This window comes from Chroicocephalus ridibundus, chromosome 17 (assembly GCF_963924245.1).
Source record: "Chroicocephalus ridibundus chromosome 17, bChrRid1.1, whole genome shotgun sequence".
Taxonomy (NCBI): Eukaryota; Metazoa; Chordata; class Aves; order Charadriiformes; family Laridae; genus Chroicocephalus; species Chroicocephalus ridibundus.
In genome coordinates this window covers 6,694,880-6,715,298 of record NC_086300.1, presented here as the reverse complement: position 1 = coordinate 6,715,298, position 20,419 = coordinate 6,694,880, and the positions used below count along the sequence as shown (strand labels likewise).

The window sequence follows — 20,419 nt, the reverse complement described above, 5'->3', positions numbered from 1 at the left end:
CTTTGGCTTTCTCCTTCCTTTTGGGAGGAGCTGCCGTTCTGGCTATTAGGAAGGTCTTTACTAGGAGTGAGATTACCCAGTTATGACAACTTGATTTGAGGACATGCTTTTCATTAATAGTTTACTGCTTGCGTGTAGCCAAGGGGCATGCCTCGGCTGGATAATTGGATTTGGAAGGCTAGTGTTTGTAGCAATTGTGACACTTCTTGCTGGGAAGCCAATTTCTGCAGCGATGCAGCTGATCCAACGTCGGGGCGATCTGCTGCAGCGCCTTTGTTCCACGGGCCTCTGGCTGGTGTCAAAAATAACCACAGCAAGAGACTTGCCTCAAGAGCGTGCCGACTTCAAGCACAAGGAAGCGACATGTTTCTGTATCTAAAAACAATTCCAAATGTTTTGGGGAACAACCGACAGAAGTGAAGCTCTACAACGTTATTACCAGCTTACACAGATTTACCGTGCCTGTTCTTTTCTGGAGATCCTTTGTAACGTTCAGAAGGCTGTTTAGCTGCGACCCGGAACCCTTTGTTCCTCGTTTCTATTCTTATTAAATGAAAAAATGAGAAGTTTGCAGTAGGTTTTTACCCAGTTTATCTTGTTTTACTGTCCTGGCAGGTACATTTTGTGGCACTTCGGTCTGTGTTTAAATGTCTCAAGCAATCCAAGTCGTCTTCACTTCTCTTTAAAAAAAGAGCACAAATTACTTCAGTACTCTTTAGATGCTCAACTATTTCATCCTAGTTGCTGATTCTGTTAAAATTCCTACAGTTCCGAACCTCCTATGCCCTCAGCCGTGGACATGCTGGGTTTAAATCAGCCTTACACGCTTTGGGTGAACTCCAGGCCCTCTGCGAGCTTTCAGTTTGTGGTTTCAGGAAGCCCTGAGCTTCTCGGGAGCTCTGAGGCCCGTTATACGGCAACGTTCTTGTGTCTCTTTGTGATACGCAGGTTATAGACGTGTAACACTACAGTTATAACCGTGCGCGCTAGAAGTGACTACTAAGAACAGCATACGTTAAGCAAAGGATGCTGCTTTTCCTCAACCTAACGACTTCGAAGAATACAGAAGGAAAGTGTTGTATATGATTTTATACGCAGGCAGTGTTGAGACCTGTGGTACCAGTCCGCTATTCACTCTGTAGCTCACGCTTTCTCTTCCCGCCGGTTCTTTGGTCGGTACAGCAGTGCTGACTGTCTGCCGTGGTGACAGCGACTGCTTTTTTGGGCTTCCTGCTAGTATTCCCTTCCCTGTCCCATGTCCTGCCACGCTTCCCCCGCTCTGCCCTGTGACCACTGACATAGTCTCTGTTCCCATGCCCACCTTAGGAGAGCGGCTCCTGGTGTCTGGGAAGGAGCACGTTGCCTTGGGTCACCTTGCACGTGTTGAGTTGTTCCCCTGGTTGCTTGCTGGGCTTCACTTTCCTCCGCTTTGCTGTCCAGGAACATTTCCCTCTTCCTCTAACATTCAACGTAGGATGTTGTGACGTGGTGTGGCACGGTTACACAATGGAGGGAAGGGATGCCATCCAAAGGGACCTTGACAGGCTTGAGAGGTGGGCCTGGGCGAACCTCATGAAGTTCAACCAGGGCAAGTGCAAGGTCCTGCACATGGGTCATGGCAATCCCAGGCACAAATCCAGGTTGGGCGGAGAATGGCTGGAGGGCAGCCCTGAGGAGAAGGACTTGGGGGTGCTGGTGGACGAGAAGCTCAACATGAGCAGGCAACGCGAACTTGCAGCCCAGAAACCCCCCGCAACCTGGGCTGCATCAAAAGAAGCGTGGGCAGCAGGGCGAGGGGGGGATTCTGCCCCTCTGCTCCGCTTGGGGGAGACCCCACCTGGAGTGCTGTGTCCAGCTCTGGAGCCCTCAGCACAAGAAGGACACGGAGCTGTTGGAGCGGGGCCAGAGGAGGCCCCGGAGATGCTGGGAGGGCTGGAGCCCCTCTGCTGTGGGGACAGGCTGAGAGAGCTGGGGGGGTTCAGCCTGGGGAAGAGAAGGCTCCGGGGGGACCTTGGAGCCCCTTCCAGTCCCTGAAGGTGGCCCACAGGAAAGCTGGGGAGGGACTCTGGATCAGGTTGTGTAATGATAGGACAGGAGGTAATGGTTTCACACTGAAAAAGGGGAGATTTAGATGAGATCTGAGGAAGAAATTCTTTGCTGTGAGGGCGGTGAGCCCCTGGCCCAGGTTGCCCAGAGAAGCTGTGGCTGCCCCATCCCTGGAGGGGTTCAAGGCCAGGTTGGCCGGGGCTTGGAGCAACCTGGGCTGGTGGGAGGTGTCCCTGCCCAGGGCAGGGGGGTTGGAACGAGATGATCTTTAAGGTCCCTTCCAACCCGAACCATTCTGTGATTCTATACAGGAGCAAACGGGGCTCCCTCTGCTTCTCAGCCATATGGGACTTTGCAGCTGCAGTTTGGCTTCACTGCGCAAATGATGCACAGAACAGGCAGGGTAGAGAGTGATTTCATGCTGTTTTGAGGACCAGTTGCTATCTTGGCATGAAGTGTTGGGGGTTGTACGCTTGCAGTCAGCTGGACACACTAAAATACAAATGAGGGATGGATCGGCTCAGCCGCGCTGTTGGATGCTAGGGCAGCGTTACCGAGGGTCTTGGCTCGGTTCTGGCGTGTCAGAGCACAAATGTGCTTTATGGAGCATCACACGCACCGTTGAAGTGATGGGTGCTCAGGGAACTCCCCAAGCTCTGCCAGAGCTATGTGGGTCGTGTCCCTCGTGAACGGGAGATGCCCTACACAAGGGCTCCAAAGGAGAACAGGGAGGGGTTACTCTGACAGAGGTTGGGACAAGAGGGTCTGCTGCTTTTGAGGGGTTTGGAACCCAAAATTGCTATTTCCTCTTTGAATTTTGAACATACAGAGAAGAGCAGCCCCTCACATCTGCCATACTGCTTGCTACATATAGGGTTTTTCAGCCACATGTCAGGATTATCGGTAAAGCGGTCAAGAGAACCTTCGACATCAGCTTCATAAAGCGAATATCATGTTGGAAATTGCCTCAGGTAATTAGTTAATTCTTCTGTAAACAGAAGGCTTGATATGCATCAGTGGTGCTGTGGGATGTTTCTCAAGAGGGAAATAACCTCTCCGGCAGGGCCCGTAGCGAGCGGTGAAGCGCTCTTCGTGTGCAGGAGCCTCGTTACCCTTCCAGTCGAATTCTACCGGGAAACAAAAATACAGTCTTCGTTTTGGCAGATCACGGTAGAGGGAAAGTAGAGCTGCTGACGGATCCCTCGGGGAGGCGGGTGCCAGCTGGGGAGCGCTGGGGCCAAGGTGCCTGTCTCTGGTTACGGGATGGGAGCAGCGGGACCTGTCCCGGCCCGGCTGAGCGCTGACGGGTCTCGCCGCACGCAGGGGCTTCGGCTGAGGTGTGGGAGCCACGTATGGTCACATCAGCGCCGCGAGCAGTCGCAGAGAGCCTCTTCGGTGCGGTGTGGGAAGGAGAAGTCCAGAACACGGTGTGTTTTCTGCCTCTGGTGCTCTCCAGGCACCAACGAGACTCGTGGTGGAGCTGGCCTCCCGTCCGGCGCGTCGGGAGGATATCATTTGTATTGCATATTTTCAGCGCGTGGCCAGAGTAGATATACCCCAAACTCCTTTCGAAGCAATCTTTTTAAATCAGATTTAAAATTGTTTCTCGATACACTGGTAAACAAGAGTGGGTTTTCAGTGATGTTTTAATTGGATTTGCTGGCGCAGAAAAGTCCCTTCCTTTAAAACAAAACTAATATATTGATGGATTTCAGCAGTGTGGAAGGAGTACAGAAGGAAAAAAACTTGCTAAAACTGTTCTTCTCCACTGCCTCTTAGGTTTGGAGGGGCACTTTGGCTCGCCTTCGCTATAAGAGGACAAGAGCCGCCCTGACGATACTCAAGTATTACCGCCGCTACAAAGTGAAGGCTTACATCCACGAGGTCGCCCGACGCTTTCACAACGTGAAGCTAATGAAGGATTATGGCAAGCACGTGCAGTGGCCCACCCCGCCCAAAGTGCTGCGCCGGTTCGAAGAGGCACTCCAGACCATTTACCACAGGTACAAAGAAAACCTCCTGCCTTTTCCGTCTAACCTAGAGGAGCGAACAGCTACTGCGCGTTCTGTAAAAGTTGGGAAGATGACTGAAGAACATGAACTGGGCAGCGTAGATGGAAATGTCGGTGGCTTTTGGTACCCTTGACCAGGCAAATAATTATTCTGTTTCAAAGATTTAGTCAGGGTGAACGTTGTATTTCCTTCCTTGGCCCTTTTCTGGTTGCTTTCAAAAGAAAAGAGCAGCTGCTGTTAGATGTGGGGGGAGAGAAAAGGAATCTTTTCCACTTCCTCAAGACTTCTTATAGTAACTCGGTACTTTTCTGCAATAGAATAAGCAATATTCTCCTATTACCCATGTCCTATGTGCAGAAGAGGTATTTTATACCTTTATTACAACCTCCTAATGTCGAAAAGCTAGTGATTTTTTTCCCTGGTAAGTTGTAGGCAGAATAGTTACGCTTCCAATTTGGAAAATGATGACTTCTGAAAGTCACTGAACAAGAGAAACGTTGGCTGGATGGGGCCGCTGGAGATCTCCGGTCCGGCCATCTGCTTGAAGGGCCATTGCCACCAGCACTAGATCAAGTCAGCCTTGATTTTTTCCACAGCTGTCTCTTGAAAGCCATCCACAACCTGAGTGGAGAGTCCCGCTTTCAGAATAAGCTCGATTATTATCATCACTACAAAATTTTAGTGGATAAAAGTGTTTTCGTAGCATTAACCCTAGAGAACTGGTGTCGCTGCTGAAGGTGGAGCGTGGCGTGGAGTAATGGATGGGCTACCCTGCGCTGGTTCGTGTTACAGTTGGTTAGGTTTCAATTGCAGGGCCAAATTCAGCTCTTAAAAGAGAATGGTGGTGTAAATGAGCCAAAAAATGGGCTTGCAAAAACTTTATTGCAAACAGATGCGCCAGTAGTTGACTTCTGGGCGCGGGACGGGGAGCATACCAGCAGGAGTCAGAGGTGATACGTGACTTTTAAAAGGTACTGAAGTTTCCAGCTTTAGGAATATAATGGAAGGGCTTTTCCCCCGCAACGTTTATAGTCCAGGGGTGTCCTTGTTGTGTGGATCGGGCAGAAGTAGCGCTCGTAGTGCGTGGTACAGGCCGTGGGACTGATGCGGGCGTTTTGCGGCAGGTGGAGAGCAGGTGAACTCATCCGCAGCGTCCCACCAGAAGTCCTACCTCAACTGAGGGCCAAGGTTGCCGCCATGGAAGTGCTGAAGGGTCACAGAGCTGATATTGGCCTGCAGAGAGCGTGGGAGGGGAATTACATCGCACTGGTGAGTACGAGTGAAGGGATCGATGCAACGCCTGGGGCTTAGGACGCTAAAAAGGGTGGCGATTTGAAAAAGCGACTGTTGGTTTCTTGAGAGGGAGAAGTACTTTCCCCTTTCTCCCCCAGCGAGAAATTTCCTCTCTAAACGGCTTTATGTAGTTTCAGCGTCTTTGACTTCTACTGCACTAGGAGTGATTTTTCTGAATACTTAAGCCAAGCTTGAGCATCACAACAGCATTAAAAGATAATGAGTAATGCCATCAGCCGGCTCTTCAAATGGCCAAAGCTAAGAAAGAAGTCGATATAAACCTGAAATTCTAAATATAATGGGATGTTAAGAAATAGCCTAAAATGAAAAGGAACAAAGAAATTCTCTCTGGGCAAGTTCCATCGCTTCCTTTTACTCCGTCCTTCCTTTAAGCATTTTGTTTTGTTAAGGCTTTTTTTTTTTTTTTTTTTTTTTTTTTCCGGAACGCGCATAAAACTCCAGCTGCTCTGCCGCTCTTCGAGGAGGCAGGGACTGGAGGAAGCCTTGGGAGGAGGTGGTGCAGCGGCGGTCCTCCGGCCTGCCGTCGCCTACCGCAGCTGCTCCCTCAGGAAGCGAGGAGAGTTACCTGCCTGTCTTTGCTCTTTCAGAAACCGGATAACCCGCAGACCACGGGCTCTTTCATCCCCGTTGCCAATGAGCTGAAACGGAAAGACAAGTACATGAACGTTCTCTTCTCCTGCCATGTCCGCAAGGTAACGGCACCCACGTGGGCTGGGTGGGGGGAATCCCCGCGTCCAGGTGAAATCTCGGGGAGGGAATCCTGGAGAGGCCTTAACAGGCGGCAGCTCAAAGCCCTTCCTGTTTCAAGGAGCAGGGTCAGGGATTTTCCGATGGAGACGTAACTCTGAGCCTCTCGCACCAAAGGGTCCTTCGTGTGAGGGGCTTCTGCGGCCTCTTCGTGTCGGAGGCATGGGTGGATTCACTGCGTTCTCTGTAACTTGTTTGGATCAGGCTTTTTTTCATAGCAGAATGTGTTTTTTTCGTTAAATTGGTTGGAAGGTTCAAAAAAACTAATTAGAAAAATGTGCTTGCATAATTTTGATGGATAGTTCGTAACGATCTAAATGATGCTGGGTTTAAGTGTCTGTCAGGAGAGGATATTTGAAAGTTTCCGAAGCCAACAGACAAAACCAATTCCAATGGCAGGCCGATGTTCCAGTGTTTTTAAGAAGCTGTATATTTTTTTTATTCTAAAAATGTGCTATTGCAGTTGTCCCCCACTTGCCAGAAGTGCAGCATGTGCGTGATCATTGCTTATGATTCTGCAAATGTTATATTTAACAGTAACAACAAAATTCATTCTGCAGCGTAAAATCTCCCTTTATAACAAAACTTCTTTGCTAGTCGTAGCGCGTTACGTTATTTTTACCACAGCGATTTGTGTATATTAAAATAGAAATCTCTTATTGCTTTCCAAAGAAATATATTTCAGTGGAGTATTCCGTTGCTTTTAAGTTGTTGTCTTTAAGAGCGTGGTTCGTTAGCTGGATGAGCAGTTTGAGTGAATGTTGGTGGATATTGTCAGGATTAAAAGAGGATCGAGTGAGTCTGAGTCCAAACCTCGTCCTTACAAATCTTCAGCAGTTTGGACGGAACCTCTGCTAGGGACAAGGAGACCCGGGAGAATTTCACCCTGTTTTTTTTTTCCACTCTGGGCTGAAAACAAAAGGATTCCCCTTCTAATTCATTTATTGAGCTGTTTCTAAATCAGTGCTGTTTCGAGCTACACTGGAATAATGGTAAAACTACGATATTCTGTTCTTAAAGATGTGACTACAGGAATTGTTTTGAATGGGAACGGGATGGCGGTGAGGGGAATTACTCAGGGTGCGCGGGGTGTCCGGTATACGTACACCCGATGTGGGAGTTTAATTTTGCTGACCGTTAGGCAACTTTTAAGCTTTTAAGTCCTTATGTTTCTCTCGCTTGCTCCTGATTCAGCTTCAAAGGACAATCTCCTGTGCGGGCACAGGGGGAAGCAGGTTTCTGAAGCGCAGCTCCGTACCTTGCCCTGGTCAGTGATTGCAAGCACAGAGCTCCTGCCTTTCATAGAATCATAGAATCATTCAGGTTGGAAAAGACCCTTGGAATCGTTGAGTCCAACCATCAACCCCACTCTACTGAGTTCTCCCCTACACCATATCCCCCAACCCCACATCTAAACGAGTCTTAAACACATCCAGGGATGGTGACTCCACCACCGCCCTGGGCAGCCCATTCCAGTGTCTGACCACTCTTTCTGGGAAGAATTTGTTCCTAATGTCCAGCCTAAACCTACCCTGCTGCAGCTTGAAGCCATTCCCTCTTGCCCTATCGCTAATTACCTGCGAGAAGAGACCAGCACCAACCTCTCTGCAATGGCCTTTCAAGTAGTTGTAGAGAGTGATGAGGTCTCCCCTCAGCCTCCTCTTCCTCTAAACAGTCCCAGCTCCTTCAATCGCTCCTCATCAGATTTATTCTCCAGGCCCTTCACCAGCTTCGTTGCCCTCCTCTGCCCTCACTCCAGCACCTCGAGATCTCTCTTGCATTGGGGTGCCCAAAACTGGACACCATACACAAGGTGTGGCCTCACCAGTGCTGAGTGCAGGGGGACAATCACCTCCCTCCTTCTGCTGGTCACACTATTTCTAACACAAGCCAGGATGCCATTGGCTTTCTTGGCCACCTGGGCACACTGCTGGCTCATGTTCAGCCGCGTGTCAATTAGAACCCCCAGGTCCTTTTCTGCCGGGCAGCTCTCCAGCCACACTGCCCCAAGGCTGTAGCGATGCATGGGGTTGTTGTGGCCCAAGTGCAGGACCCGGCGCTTGGTCTTGTTGAAGCTCATGCCGTTAGCGTTGGCCCATCGATCCAATCCATCCAAGTCTCTCTGTAGAGCCTCCCTGTCCTCACACAGATCAACACTCCCGCTTAGCTTCGTGTCATCTGCAAACTTGCTGATGATACACTCTATGTCCTTATCAAGGTCATCAATAAAGATGTTAAACAGAAATGGTCCCAACACTGAGCCCTGAGGAACACCACTTGTGACCGGCCGCCAGTACATCTCCGTGTTTTCGGAGCAGTGCTTTCTTTTTTATGGTGTATGAAGAAATCCCGGAGCAGACGAACAGGCTTTCTGTACATCCCATTACTGTGATTACGTGTTGGAAAAATGCATTTTCTGCTGGGGTTTGTTACACTGGTGTCCCAGCACTTCAGTAATAAGAGCAATCTGGAGATGGAATAGGTGTTACCTGTCATAACGCAGATTTCTTCCTCAGCCTGGAAGGTTTTCATTGCTTCCAGAGGTGACGAAAGCTTTAGCTTACCATGGGTGCTTAAAAAAAGTAGCTCGGCTGAAATCGGAAAATGCTGCGGACGCAGCGAGGTTCCAGACTTGCAGTCTTTAAATTATCTTGTCACTTTTTTGATCTTTTCCAGGGTTAAGTTGTGGGTCGCTTTCTTCTATCAGAGAGCTCAGGCTTAATCCCCCACTTCCCTGCTTAGTTAGGGACAGCTGTGCCTGGCTTTTGAAGTCATCTCTAAGGGAAGCCCAGGCGTGAGCGTGGCAGGACGGGACGTACGCGCGGTGACAGCGGGGCTGAGGTGGGACGAGCTGAGCTGAAACGGGCACAACGCCGTGGGCGATGGGGCGGCTGGCGCGGGGGAACGGCTCCTCGTCCACAGCCTGGTGGTGCCCGAGGCTTTGAAGTCGTTGTTCTGCTGTTCGTTCTTAAGGATCTGCATTAGGCAGAAAAAATATAGCTAAATTTAGTGAAAATACAACATCTCCTTTAGGAAAATGATGGCCTCAAAGCAGCAAATAGGAGCACCTCTCCTCTGACAAATGCGTAAAATCATTCCAGCGCTGCTGTTGAGGACAAGACTGCAGCTTTGTAGGATCTTTAACGGTGTGCGTAAGGCTGGCGGTTTCGGTACAGCTCCACGTTTAACCTCAAGAGCAGAGGACCCCTTTCAAATCCACGCTCGGATGTAATATCTTTTTGAATGAACCATTTCTCTTCCCTCTTGTATGGACAAGAAAGGTCCAGGCAAGCCTGAAGAGAACAAAGGAGAGAAGACAAACAATCCTGAACTTTGAAAGCTAATGAGACAGAGATTTGACGTTTGAAGATTCACCATTTCACTTCCCAACCAATGCACTTCTTTAGGTAATCTATTATGCCTGCAGTTGGAACACCGGCTTCGCAGGCTAAGCAACTGTCGCAGAGCCCGTAAGCAGCTCCGTGCCTTGACTACAAGAACACAGTCTTTACCCTGACAACAGCATTAGCCTTCTTTCACTCGTCACATAAAACAATTTATATCCTATCCTTTTTAAAACAAAGGTGTTTCTCTTGTCAAAAACACAAGCTTGTAGCATTCTGCCTCTTACCCGCGGAGTAATGGCAGGCTGAGGATCAGCTCTCAGTGCTGCGGGGTAGAGGGAATTTCTTCTGGTTGCTACATTCTATCCTTTTCTTTTTAAAAAAAAAAAAAAAAATCGTAATATTTTTTTTTTCCCTGTTAGCCTTATCCTTCCCTAACTTCCCCGTGTCGTACCAAATGTTGTTTGCAGAGGAGCGGCGCTTGGCGGGAGCACGTGCGGGCTGGAGCCATGGTTAGACAGAGCGTTTGAAAGGGAGCGACTTTTCGCTGCGGGGAATTTCGCTGAAATTTCGCTGCCGAATTTCGTCGGCTAAACCTAAGATTTGTGTTGTGGGTTTTCAGGTTGGCTGTTGCTGTTTGTTTCTCAGCTGAAATCTGGAAAGCTTTAGCAGGGGACTGAAGAGTGAGTTACAGAAATGGAAGTGTAATTAATGATCAGGTCATTGCCTTGCTCCCCTCCAATAATTCTCTTCAACAAAGCGTCAGTCCACAGAACGAGGTTGCTCAAGTTCATCGGGGGTATATTTTTCATGATTCAGCTTATTTGAGGATTCTTGAGCAAAAAATGTGCCGTTACTGCTGGTTCCTTAGGCAGGCAGAAGGGTGTCACTGGTAACGAGAGCGCGCTTTGGTGCCTCGAGGTGAATGTTTTATTTCTGGAGCAACATCAGACTTTCTTTGCGGCTTTCGGGAAGGTACCGAGCCATCACGCCTCGTGGGAAGCCTTCTTGACTGTCAACAGCAGTGTTAGGTGTCTGCTCTTTAAAATTGACAGATAATTGCGGTCTAATACACTTCTTTCCCTGCAAAGAAAAGAAATCAAAAAGATAAGTCCTGGGCAAGTCGAGTAGAAGTTAAGCCTGCAGTTTAAAAACTTATTTAAAAATGTTTATGTATAGAACATACCTTATGACCTGCAAGATATTTGCTAACCGTTCAATTCTTGGAGACGGATCTTTTTTAGCTGCTGATTGACGTCGTTCTAGAGAAGTCAAGGAAGTAATACCAACTCTCGCCAGCCGGGGAACTGCTCTCGAAGTATTGATAACTGCTGCTGAAGTTTTCTTTAGCTTGAGGGCGTGGGGTCTTCATTTCAACAGCTTGAGATGAATAATAATGGGTGAATCTGTTTGGACCGAAGCTTTTATAGCTCTTTTTATAGAAGGTCTGCGAAGAGACTTTGAAGCCTCGCTGATGGGAGGTGCGTGTGCTGGCTTCCTCGCGGGTGGGTATAGGTAGAAGCAGGTCGTTTCTGCCTACGGAAAAATACATCTTTTCTGAGCGTTGTGGTGCTCTTCATTTTTCAAAGGAAATATTCAAGCTTTTTGCCTTGGGAAACCAAATGCATATTTCATGCGTACCGCCAGATTTTGTTGTATCACCTAGGAAACAACGGTCTCCCTGGGTTTTTTTAGAATCGGGCTTTTCTTCCCACTTTCGCCCTTGTCGTTTGGGGCACCAAACTCCCTTGAGAGGCCCAAAGCCCGGTGCCCTGGGGTGTCTACAGCCCCCTGGCAGTGGCCTGAAAAGCTCATTTGGAGGTTTTTCTGCTGTGAGCTAGACTTTCATTTTTCCCCGTGAGCTTGTCAAGAAGCTAAATTAAGACCGATTCGCGTTTGGATCAACAAAGATATAAATAAAAAAAATGCCCAGAAGGTGCAGAGAACACAATGCTGGGGAGGGCTGTTCTCTGGGAGGGTAGAAGCTGGAGCTGAGAACATAAGGCCTGTCTCTACTCCTACAAAATCAAAGGAACGGTGGCATTTGCAACAGTGCTGGCATTTCTCTGGATCTCTTCTGTGCATGCTGCCCAATGTGACAGTTTACTTCTAAAAACACAGCATGAATTGTTTACATAAATATGGCATAGATGCATGAGACACCTGAAGCAAAGTGATTGCTTAGAAAGAGCTGAAAAGGACGCGAGTTCCAGGGCAGCGAGAATTTGCTTCTCACATGAGATGAGCTGCTGGACTTCCCCTTCACAGAATCCCAGCCTGGCCGGGGTGGGAAGGGCCCTCTGGAGATCATCCCCTCCAACCCCCGGCCAGAGCAGGGTCACCCAGAGCAGGTGGCACAGGAACGCGGCCAGGCGGGGTTGGAATGTCTCCAGAGACGGAGACTCCCCCACCTCTCTGGGCAGCCTGTGCCAGGGCTCTGCCACCCTCACAGCAAAGAAGTTCCTCCTCGTGTTGAGATGGAACTTCCCAGGGGCAAGTTTGTGCCCGTTACCCCTTGTCCTGTCCCCGGGCACCACTGAGAAGAGCCTGGCCCCATCCTCCTGACACCAGCCCTATAGGTATTGATAAGCCTTGATGAGATCCCCTCTTGGTCTGCTCTTCTCCAGGCCCAACAGCCCCAGGTCCCTCAGCCTTTCTCCATCAGAGAGGGGTTCCAGTCCCCTCAGCATCTCGGTGGCCCTTTGCTGTCCCCTCTCCAGCAGTTGCCTGTCCTTCTTGACCCAGGGAGCCCAGCACTGGCCCCAGTGCTCCAGCCGTGGCCTCCCCAGGGCAGAGCAGAGGGGGAGGTCCCTCAAGCTGCTGGCCACGCTCTTTGTAATGCCATCCAGGAGACCACTGGCCTTCTTGGCCACAAGGGCACGTTGCTGGCCCATGGGCAACTTCTTGTCCCCCAGGACTCCCAGGTCTCTTTCCCCAGAGCTGCTCTCCAGCAGGTCACCCCCAACCTGTCCTGGTGCGGGGGGTTGTTCCTCCCCAGGTGCAGCACCCTACACTCACTCTTGTTGAACTTCATGATGTTCCTCTCCACCCAGCTCTCCAGCCTGTCCAGGTCATCTCTTTGGCTGCTCAGCTGAAGTTATTGTTCAGTGGGAACACTGAAAACAGTGGGCAACCAGCAGAAAGAAGTGGAATTTAAAACATGCTTGTAGAACTACTCCGATATGATATTGCCTTGCAAAAGCTGGGCACGTTTCCTGTCCCCACAGACCTTCCGAGTTGGGGTGTCCCTGGTGGCACAACAGGATGAGGTCTGTGCCCTTGGTCACCGGGGGCTCTGTGCTGGAGGTGGGCACAGGACGCTGAGATGAGAGCAACCAACGGGATCATGGCAGGGAGCAGATGGTGGTATCAGACTCTTTAAAACGAATTAAAATAAATTAAAAAGGCGTGTTTGGGAACCATGGCCACATGGCGTCGGATCCGAGGTCTGAGTGGGGCAGGTCACAGCCCAGCAGCCTGGAGAAGCCTTTGCTTTGACTCCGAGGACCTGGAGCCTGATGTGCTCAAGCTGCACGGCCAAGCGACGGTTTGAGGAACCCCTGCTACTCTGCTCGGACCACTCAGCGAGTAGCACCAGACACTGCCAACCTGCTTTCTCTGGGCCATTCAGTGTTTCATAGCCTTTATTTATTTTCTCCCATTCATCTGCTTCCTAAAAATAATCCCAGTTATTCAGCATCTCTTCCTGTGAGGTTTTCCAGGCCCTCAGTCATTTTCTTTACCTTCCCTGAACCATTGGAGTCTCCACGTTCACCGTCCTGGTGCTTCACGCAATATTCCAAGCAAGACCGTGGCGCCCAGGACATTAATCCCCGCGCTCGTCTCTACCACATGCTAACGCCTTGCTTGTTTTCAGCTGCCTCGCGTGTTTGTGCCAAGATCTATCCAGAGCTGTCTAAAATCATCCTCGGTTACCGTTTCTGAGCCCGTGCTGTTAATTTAAAGCTGTCATCTAGCTCTCCAATTTGCATTTCTTGCCTCTCTCTGCTCTGAACTTCGCCACTCTGCTGCCGGTTGGCCGGGAATATTTAAGTTCTCCCGACTTCACCCAGGAAAATCCTATTTATGTTCATCCGCCTCATCACGTCTCAGCCTTCTCTGCCCTCCTCGGCTGGTTAATAAATATCTCCGTGACTGTGGTACACCGATGACTCCGGTTTTGCCGCACTGAAAAATACTTTCTACTTTGCGTCCTACTTTCTCGCTTGCTTTTCACTAAACTTTGCATCTTGTGCCTACCTAGTACCTGTCGTCTTGGGGCGTCTGAAAGCCTAGATGACATTAAATCTTCTCCTTTGGGGGAGTATTTCCTGGACAAATTAATTGCGATGTTAGTGAGACGTGTGTTTCCTCCATGAAAACCCTCTTGCTGGAGCCTGACGTTACCAGCGGCCTCGAAGAATGTTTGTGATGGTTGCGGTGGGATGGGGGGAATTGAAGTGATCGGTGCCTGGAACAGAGGTGGGAATAAAGACGTGATCCCAGGGTATGAAACACTTCTCTGGAAAGAATATAATTTTGTTTCCTGCCGTAACATGATCCTCCCGCTTCTGTTTTTGGAAATAATCACACCAAATCCATAAGGTGTGGAATGGTGGTTTATTAGCTTCAGTCTTCCTGGATCTTCCCCAGGTCTGTGTTACTGTGAAGATACAACATTTAGTATCTTGTGTCCTTTGCATGAGTCCCTTTTTAATAAACGGTTGCATATTTTTACAATCATTTTCCAGATGTGCTTATGTGGCATTTGACAGCAGTTTTCGGTGATTTAATTAATCAGCTACTGCAGGGATGCTGTTGCTGGAGACCTGATCGGTGGCAAAAAATAAACATGGATTCAGAACTTCGGAATACCTAAAATTAAGGAAAAATAAATAATTAATTACATGACTGCAGTATATGGCTTGCTGCTGAGCCATGTCTGTTACTTTACATAAATACTTTGCTTAAAATAATCCCTTCTCCCGTTGCTCTCACTGGGTAGAAACTGGATGCATGAACAAGATTCTGGGACATGGGGCTGTGCACTGGGCTGTTTTCGACTGGACTTGCGGAGGCGTTCACGTATTGCTGTCTTCCAAAAGTTCATTTTTACCTTATCAGAACCCTTATGTATAATTGTTTGGGGTTTTTTTTTAGAAAAAAGAATTTTAGTGTACCCATAAGTCCGCTACAGGATGGAGCTTTGTTTCCCCATACGCTGAGTGCCTGGGTACGCGAGCGGTATCTCGGGTGGTATCTCAGAGTAGTATTTTGAGGTCAAATTAAAGCGAAGTAACTTCTTGAGGACGCCTAAGATTATTCCACGGGGGTTGGGACATCTGTCTGCAGATAATCGCTGCTGCTGTTGACTGCCGGTGAGATCACAGGTGATAATATAGTGGTTTGCCTCGGCAGGCAACTAATGGTGGTTCGCTGAATTATAGCACGTACCTATAATTGGTCTTAAATTTAGAGCTGTAGAGCCCGGTGGCAACATTAAGATATTAAGATATTAATGTCTCCCAGTGGCGACACTAAGCTGTGTTTGCTGAACTACTAGAAACTGCCAGAATATTTCAGATACTGTGAAGTCTGTTTTCCTGGTAGTGTACGGGCTGATGAAATCTCAGAGTGATTTAGGTGGGAAGGAACTTCTGGAGGTCTTTGGTCCAACCTCCTGCTCTGACCAGGGCTAAATTCAGAGTTAGATGAGGCTGCTCAGGCTCTCAGTCAGCTGGGATGTGACAGTCCCCAAGGATGAAGGTTACATGGCCTCTCTGAGCCCTGTCCCCGGGCTGCCACCCTCCGCGGCAGACTTTTTTCCCCTTGTGTCCTGTTGGACATTGTGCTGCTGCATCTTCTGCCCGTTGCCTCTTGTCCTTTTGCTGTGCTTCTCCGAGAAACCCAGCTCCATCTCTGTGCCCTACCTTGGTCAGAGGGTACGGTCATTTGAAGACTAAAGCACCTTTACCTCTTTTGGGAAGCCAGCATTAAAGTTGTTTGAAGTGCGCTATGATTTTCCTAGCACTAAGTATCTTCTGGGAGTGGAGTGGGAGGAGTCCCGACTGGAGTCCAGTTTCAACATAACCTGAGAATGGTACAAGCCTTTAACAAAAGCCAAACCAAACACAACCTCACTCAGTGGTCAGTTAACCTTCCAGGTGCACAGATGCCTCTGGGTGCCGCCTCCTGTGGTCTAGACGTTTGCTGGATGCTGTAGCTCTGCTCCGGCTGTTCCCGGCATAGCCCACAGGCAGCGAGCTCCTGGTTAAAGAATTTCTTTTGAGGAGCTTGAGCCCACCAGTGATCTTCAGACATCCTTGCCTGGAATACCATGTACAATAACATGAATAACAGAACACAAAGCTGACTTAAAATCTGGGTTGAACAATGTCCACCTCTGTAGAAAAATCCGCTGTATTCCCAGTACGGGTCTGGCTCAGCCGAACTGCTCTCCTAGCTCGCTGCTGCCGAACAGAGCTGTCCTGGTTTCTTCCCCTGTTTACCATAGAATCACAGAATGGTTCGGGTTGGAAGGGACCTTAAACATCATCTAGTTTCAACCCCCTTGCCCTGGGCAGGGACACCTCCCACCAGACCAGGCTGCTCAAAGCCTCATCCAGCCTGGTCTTGAACGCTTCCAGGGATGGGGCAGCCACGTTTTTTTCAGGTCGGTGAAGTGGTAGGGCTGATGGGCACCAGAGCTGGCTCGGGAGATGGGGTTAGGACCTCCTGGAAGGGGCAGCAGGACATTTTCCTCGATGGCAGTGAGCCTTTAGACTGGACTGGTGGTGCTCTCGCTCTGCCTTTCTTGCTGGGGAAGGGAGAGGGTTGTGTTCAATACCCCTTGTAGCCTGGGGGCACTCCAGCTTGGGTCTTTCTTCTGCTTGCCAAGAAATAACCTTGCCTTCCTCCTGCCAGCTGGTTGCCTGGGTCCCAGCGTACAGGCTGGGCTCTCCCGGGCTCCCTCTGGTCTGTTCAGTCTCTTCTGAATAGGAAGGACAAGAGGAAATGGCCTTAAGTTGCCCCACGGGGTTTTAGGTTAGATATTAGGAAAAATTTTTACACTGAAAGGGTTGTCAAGCATTGGAAGAGGCTGCCCAGGGAAGTGGTGGAGTCGCCATCCCTGGAGGGATTTAAAAGCCGGGCAGACGTGGTGCTGAGGGACATGGGGTAGTGGTGGGTTGGGCAGTGGTGGGTTGGTGGTGGGACTCGGTGATCTTAAAGGTCCCTTCCAACCTGGGAGATTCTGTGATTCTTCCTTCTTGTGGAATGGCACAACTTCAGCAAAACCGGGGGAGCGTGCCCGTGCTCAGCTAACACATCCACTAACGGGCAGGGGAAGGAACGTTGTCCACGTTTTCCACTTCTTGGAGGAGTTGCTTAGCTACGGCCAAGGCACGGGTGCTTTACAAGAGGGAAGTGGGACCTGCTCAACTTCAGGATGTGCCAATGCATCTGCTTTCAAATGCCTGAGGTCTGGACTGTCGCAGACCCTGGTGACACCCTCTTTGGCTCTGCGGGGCGGGTGTTCTGCATCGTGCTTTTGGGCTGACAACGGCACGTACGGAATGGAGGAACGACAGCCACTCGCCTTGGGCTTGGTGTCTGCCAGCGACGGGGATGCGGGTTGAGTGTTGCTCGGGGAAAGCATCTGTCCGTTCTTTGCCTGAGGCCATGGACTTGCCCAGGTTGCCCCAGCCTCTGGGAATGTTGCTTTTCCGAGACTCTGCATTTCTCTGTTGGTAAAATGGGATTATGGGCTCCATCTTCCCTTTTCGAGATCTGTGGAGAAAACCCGTTGAAGAGCTATGGGAGTTTTGCGTATTTACTGCTGCAGTGTTTTATTCTGCGTGGCCTTGCAGTGATCAGTGGGACTGAAAATTTGCTTCTTTGCAGGTCAATCGCTTTAATAAGGTGGAGGACAGAGCAATCTTCATTACCGATCGACACCTTTATAAGATGGACCCTATGAAGCAGTACAAAGTGATGAAGACCATCCCCCTCTATAATGTAAGTACGAGGACGGAGGAATCTCATGTCGGGCTCTCTTAGTTATGGGCAGAGCATCTGCTCTTCAGCTCCATTTTCATATCCATAACATGGAAAAGGACCTTGGTTTACAATTTTTAATCTAGTTGATGCCTTTAAACCAGTTATAATACAGTTATCTACAACACTGATGCATCACGTTAGCTTTTAATTTCAGTACATAAAATAAAAGCTAAAATCCAAACTGCTTATCATGCTCTCTTCTGCCCCATCTTCGTTTCTTTAATTGCAGTGTGCCACAAGATCTTGTCCTCGTAATGGGGTTAGCATTTCACAGCAGCTTACGACACAGTGCCCGTGTCTCTGGGGGTTTGTTTGATCCTTCGTGTCGGGTTCGAATTTTATTTATTTATTTTTTTAAATATTTGTTCAAGTTTAATGTAAATCTTATGAAAGCTAAATTTGGAATTCTAGCGAGGTATCTGGCCTTTGGGGCAGCAGAGTTTAGCTGCCGGTGACAGAGCAGCAGATTATTGCTGGTAGGAAGGGGGATGGGGGAGAACCTCATCTGGGCTCCTCAGCGTCCCGGGGTGGGGATTCAACTGCTTGTTTGTTTTCCTCAGCCTGAGGTAACGCCACTACGGTTATCTTAAACCCCCCACAACCTGGCTGGGTTGCTTGGAAGTGTCGTACACAAATTTGTTGGGATGTTTGCGGTTGGAGAAATAATAAATCTGGTGGCCCCATATTGCGAAAAGAGCAAAGATTGGGACTGGGGTAACGGTAAAATCTAATCTGTGAATGTGGAGTGAATGATTAGCCCAGAGTGCATCCCTAATCACAGAATCACACAGAATGGTTTGGGTTGGATGGGACGTTAAAAATCATCTCGTTCCACCCCCCTGCCCTGGGCAGGGACACCTCCCACCAGCCCAGGTTGCTCCAAGCCCCGTCCAACCTGGCCTTGAACCCCTCCAGGGATGGGGCAGCCACAGCTTCTCTGGGCAACCTGGGCCAGGGGCTCACCACCCTCAGAGGGAAAAATTTCTGCCTCAGATCTCATCTCAATCTCCCCTCTTCCAGTCTAAAACCCTTCCCCCTCATCCCATGGCTCCCCTCCCTGCTCCAGAGTCCCTCCCCAGCTTTCCTGGAGCCCCTTTAGGGACTGGAAGGGGCTCCAAGGTCTCCCCGGAGCCTTCTCTTCCCCACGCTGAACCCCCCCAGCTCTCTCAGCCTGTCCCCACAGCAGAGGGGCTCCAGCCCTCCCAGCATCTCCGGGGCCTCCTCTGGCCCCGCTCCAATGGCTCCCTGTCCTTCTTGTGTTGAGGGCTCCAGAGTTGGATGTTGGGTTTGTGGGTCCTCTTCTAACCTCCTGGCAGGTCACCCACCGCAGCGTGTGCGTGGGGCAGGATGTGCGTGGGGCATCGTGCTCGCCTGCCTTGATTGCGGGCCCTTATGAGAGTACGGGCTGCCGCAAAGCAGCGTCTCCGGGTCAGGGGCTCTGCTTTGGCAAGGACGCGGCTGGCGGGAGGGAGCAGCTGCAGGTCGTTTTCCTCAGTCCCCGTTCTGTTCTCCTGACATTCTCTCTTAATTGTGCCAAATGGCATTGTCAGCAGAGCACGCTGCGAAATGGCTGACTCTTGCTCCTGCAAACCGACTTGTTCAAACACACAGACTCTAAGCTGAGCGTTCTCCCTGGACGGGTGGGTTCTCGCGAAGGATCGAGGTGAACGCACGTAGACAAGGTGGAATTTTGTCCCTCACAATTCCTCAATATTGGTTTTCTCAGCTGTTACCTTATTCAGAATGGTTAGGCCACTGCAATTCGCTTACTTCATTGGTAATTACAGGTAAATCTCTATTTAACACAGCTTTAGAAAAATATCTGCTTTACCTGGGTGTCTGCGGGGTTTAAAGGTGGAGCTGGTACATTTGCGTAACAGCGCGAGACGCAGACGCCGGTGATCGCCCGACCGCTTTCCTCTGAGACCCTGAATGCCTTAAAAATTAAAGGAGGCGAGCGAGTCAGATGCAATTTGTAGGTTGCCCATAGAATAGCTATTCCTTAGAAATGTTATTAATTATTGTTTTTTTTCACAAAACACGGATGTCTAAACCAGAGCACCCATTCGTAGGGAGGGCTGTAGTGCAGGCTGGCTGCCTTGCGTTTCCTCTGGCAGCAAAACAGTTAACGGTCTGTGCATCTGGGTCTCTTGATCTTAGAATATTTAAATTTCCATAGATATAAATCAGTTTTATTTGTAGATCTGCAATAATTCCCTTTAGTAACCCAACGATATCTTTGACCTGAGCAGCTGTGAAGGGGTCCTGGAGTAGTTTGCACAGGAGGGATGGCTCCGAAAGACCCTGCGCTGCCTCATACGGGTGGCAGAAGAATATTCCGGAGTGGAAATTTGCTGAAAGCGATCTTTGGTAAATGCCGTAGTGATAAATTTCTGCTCTGTTGGCCGCAGCCTCTCCTTTTCCCTGCTTTTCCTGCGCTGTGGTCCTGGGGAACACAAGCGGATGGGCCCGTGGCGCCAGGGATGCTCATCGATCCCCTGGCACTCCCCGGGGAGAGGAGGAGAGAGTCTGGAGACCTTCCTACACAGTACAGGAAATAGTTGTGTTTCTTTTGCCAGGATTTCTTCGACTCAACTCTGGCGAATGGTTAATGCTATAACGCAGTTGTGGGTTTTTTTGCTTTTTGTAGTTCTGTTTTACATTTTGTTACTTAACGATGTGAGCATGTGTTGTCTTTCACCTCCTGAGCGGCCTTGCACTCTCTCCCTCGTTTTTCGGGTTGCCTGATCCCTTCTTGCGTGGAAACCCCTTGGTAGGGTACGGGGAGGTGGGGTAAGTGGCCAGTTAGCGGTAGAGGTATTCCCTCCCTTTTGGGGAAAAAGCAATTATTTGAACTGATGGGAAGATTTTGGAGAAGCAAGTGGATAATACTTCCAT

At 49.6% G+C, this 20,419-nt stretch overlaps 1 protein-coding gene across 2 annotated transcripts in view; it reads left to right on the top strand.

The window, feature by feature from the left end:
* Nucleotides 1–20,419, top strand: part of MYO1D (myosin ID) — a 172,046-nt gene that overhangs the window by 83,857 nt on the left and 67,770 nt on the right. For both annotated transcript variants that reach the window (XM_063354968.1, XM_063354969.1), the window contains 4 exons: nucleotides 3,826–4,049; nucleotides 5,183–5,327; nucleotides 5,960–6,064; nucleotides 17,366–17,479. In XM_063354968.1, the coding sequence (XP_063211038.1) occupies nucleotides 3,826–4,049; nucleotides 5,183–5,327; nucleotides 5,960–6,064; nucleotides 17,366–17,479 (588 nt within the window). The remainder of the gene's footprint in view (nucleotides 1–3,825; nucleotides 4,050–5,182; nucleotides 5,328–5,959; nucleotides 6,065–17,365; nucleotides 17,480–20,419) is intronic.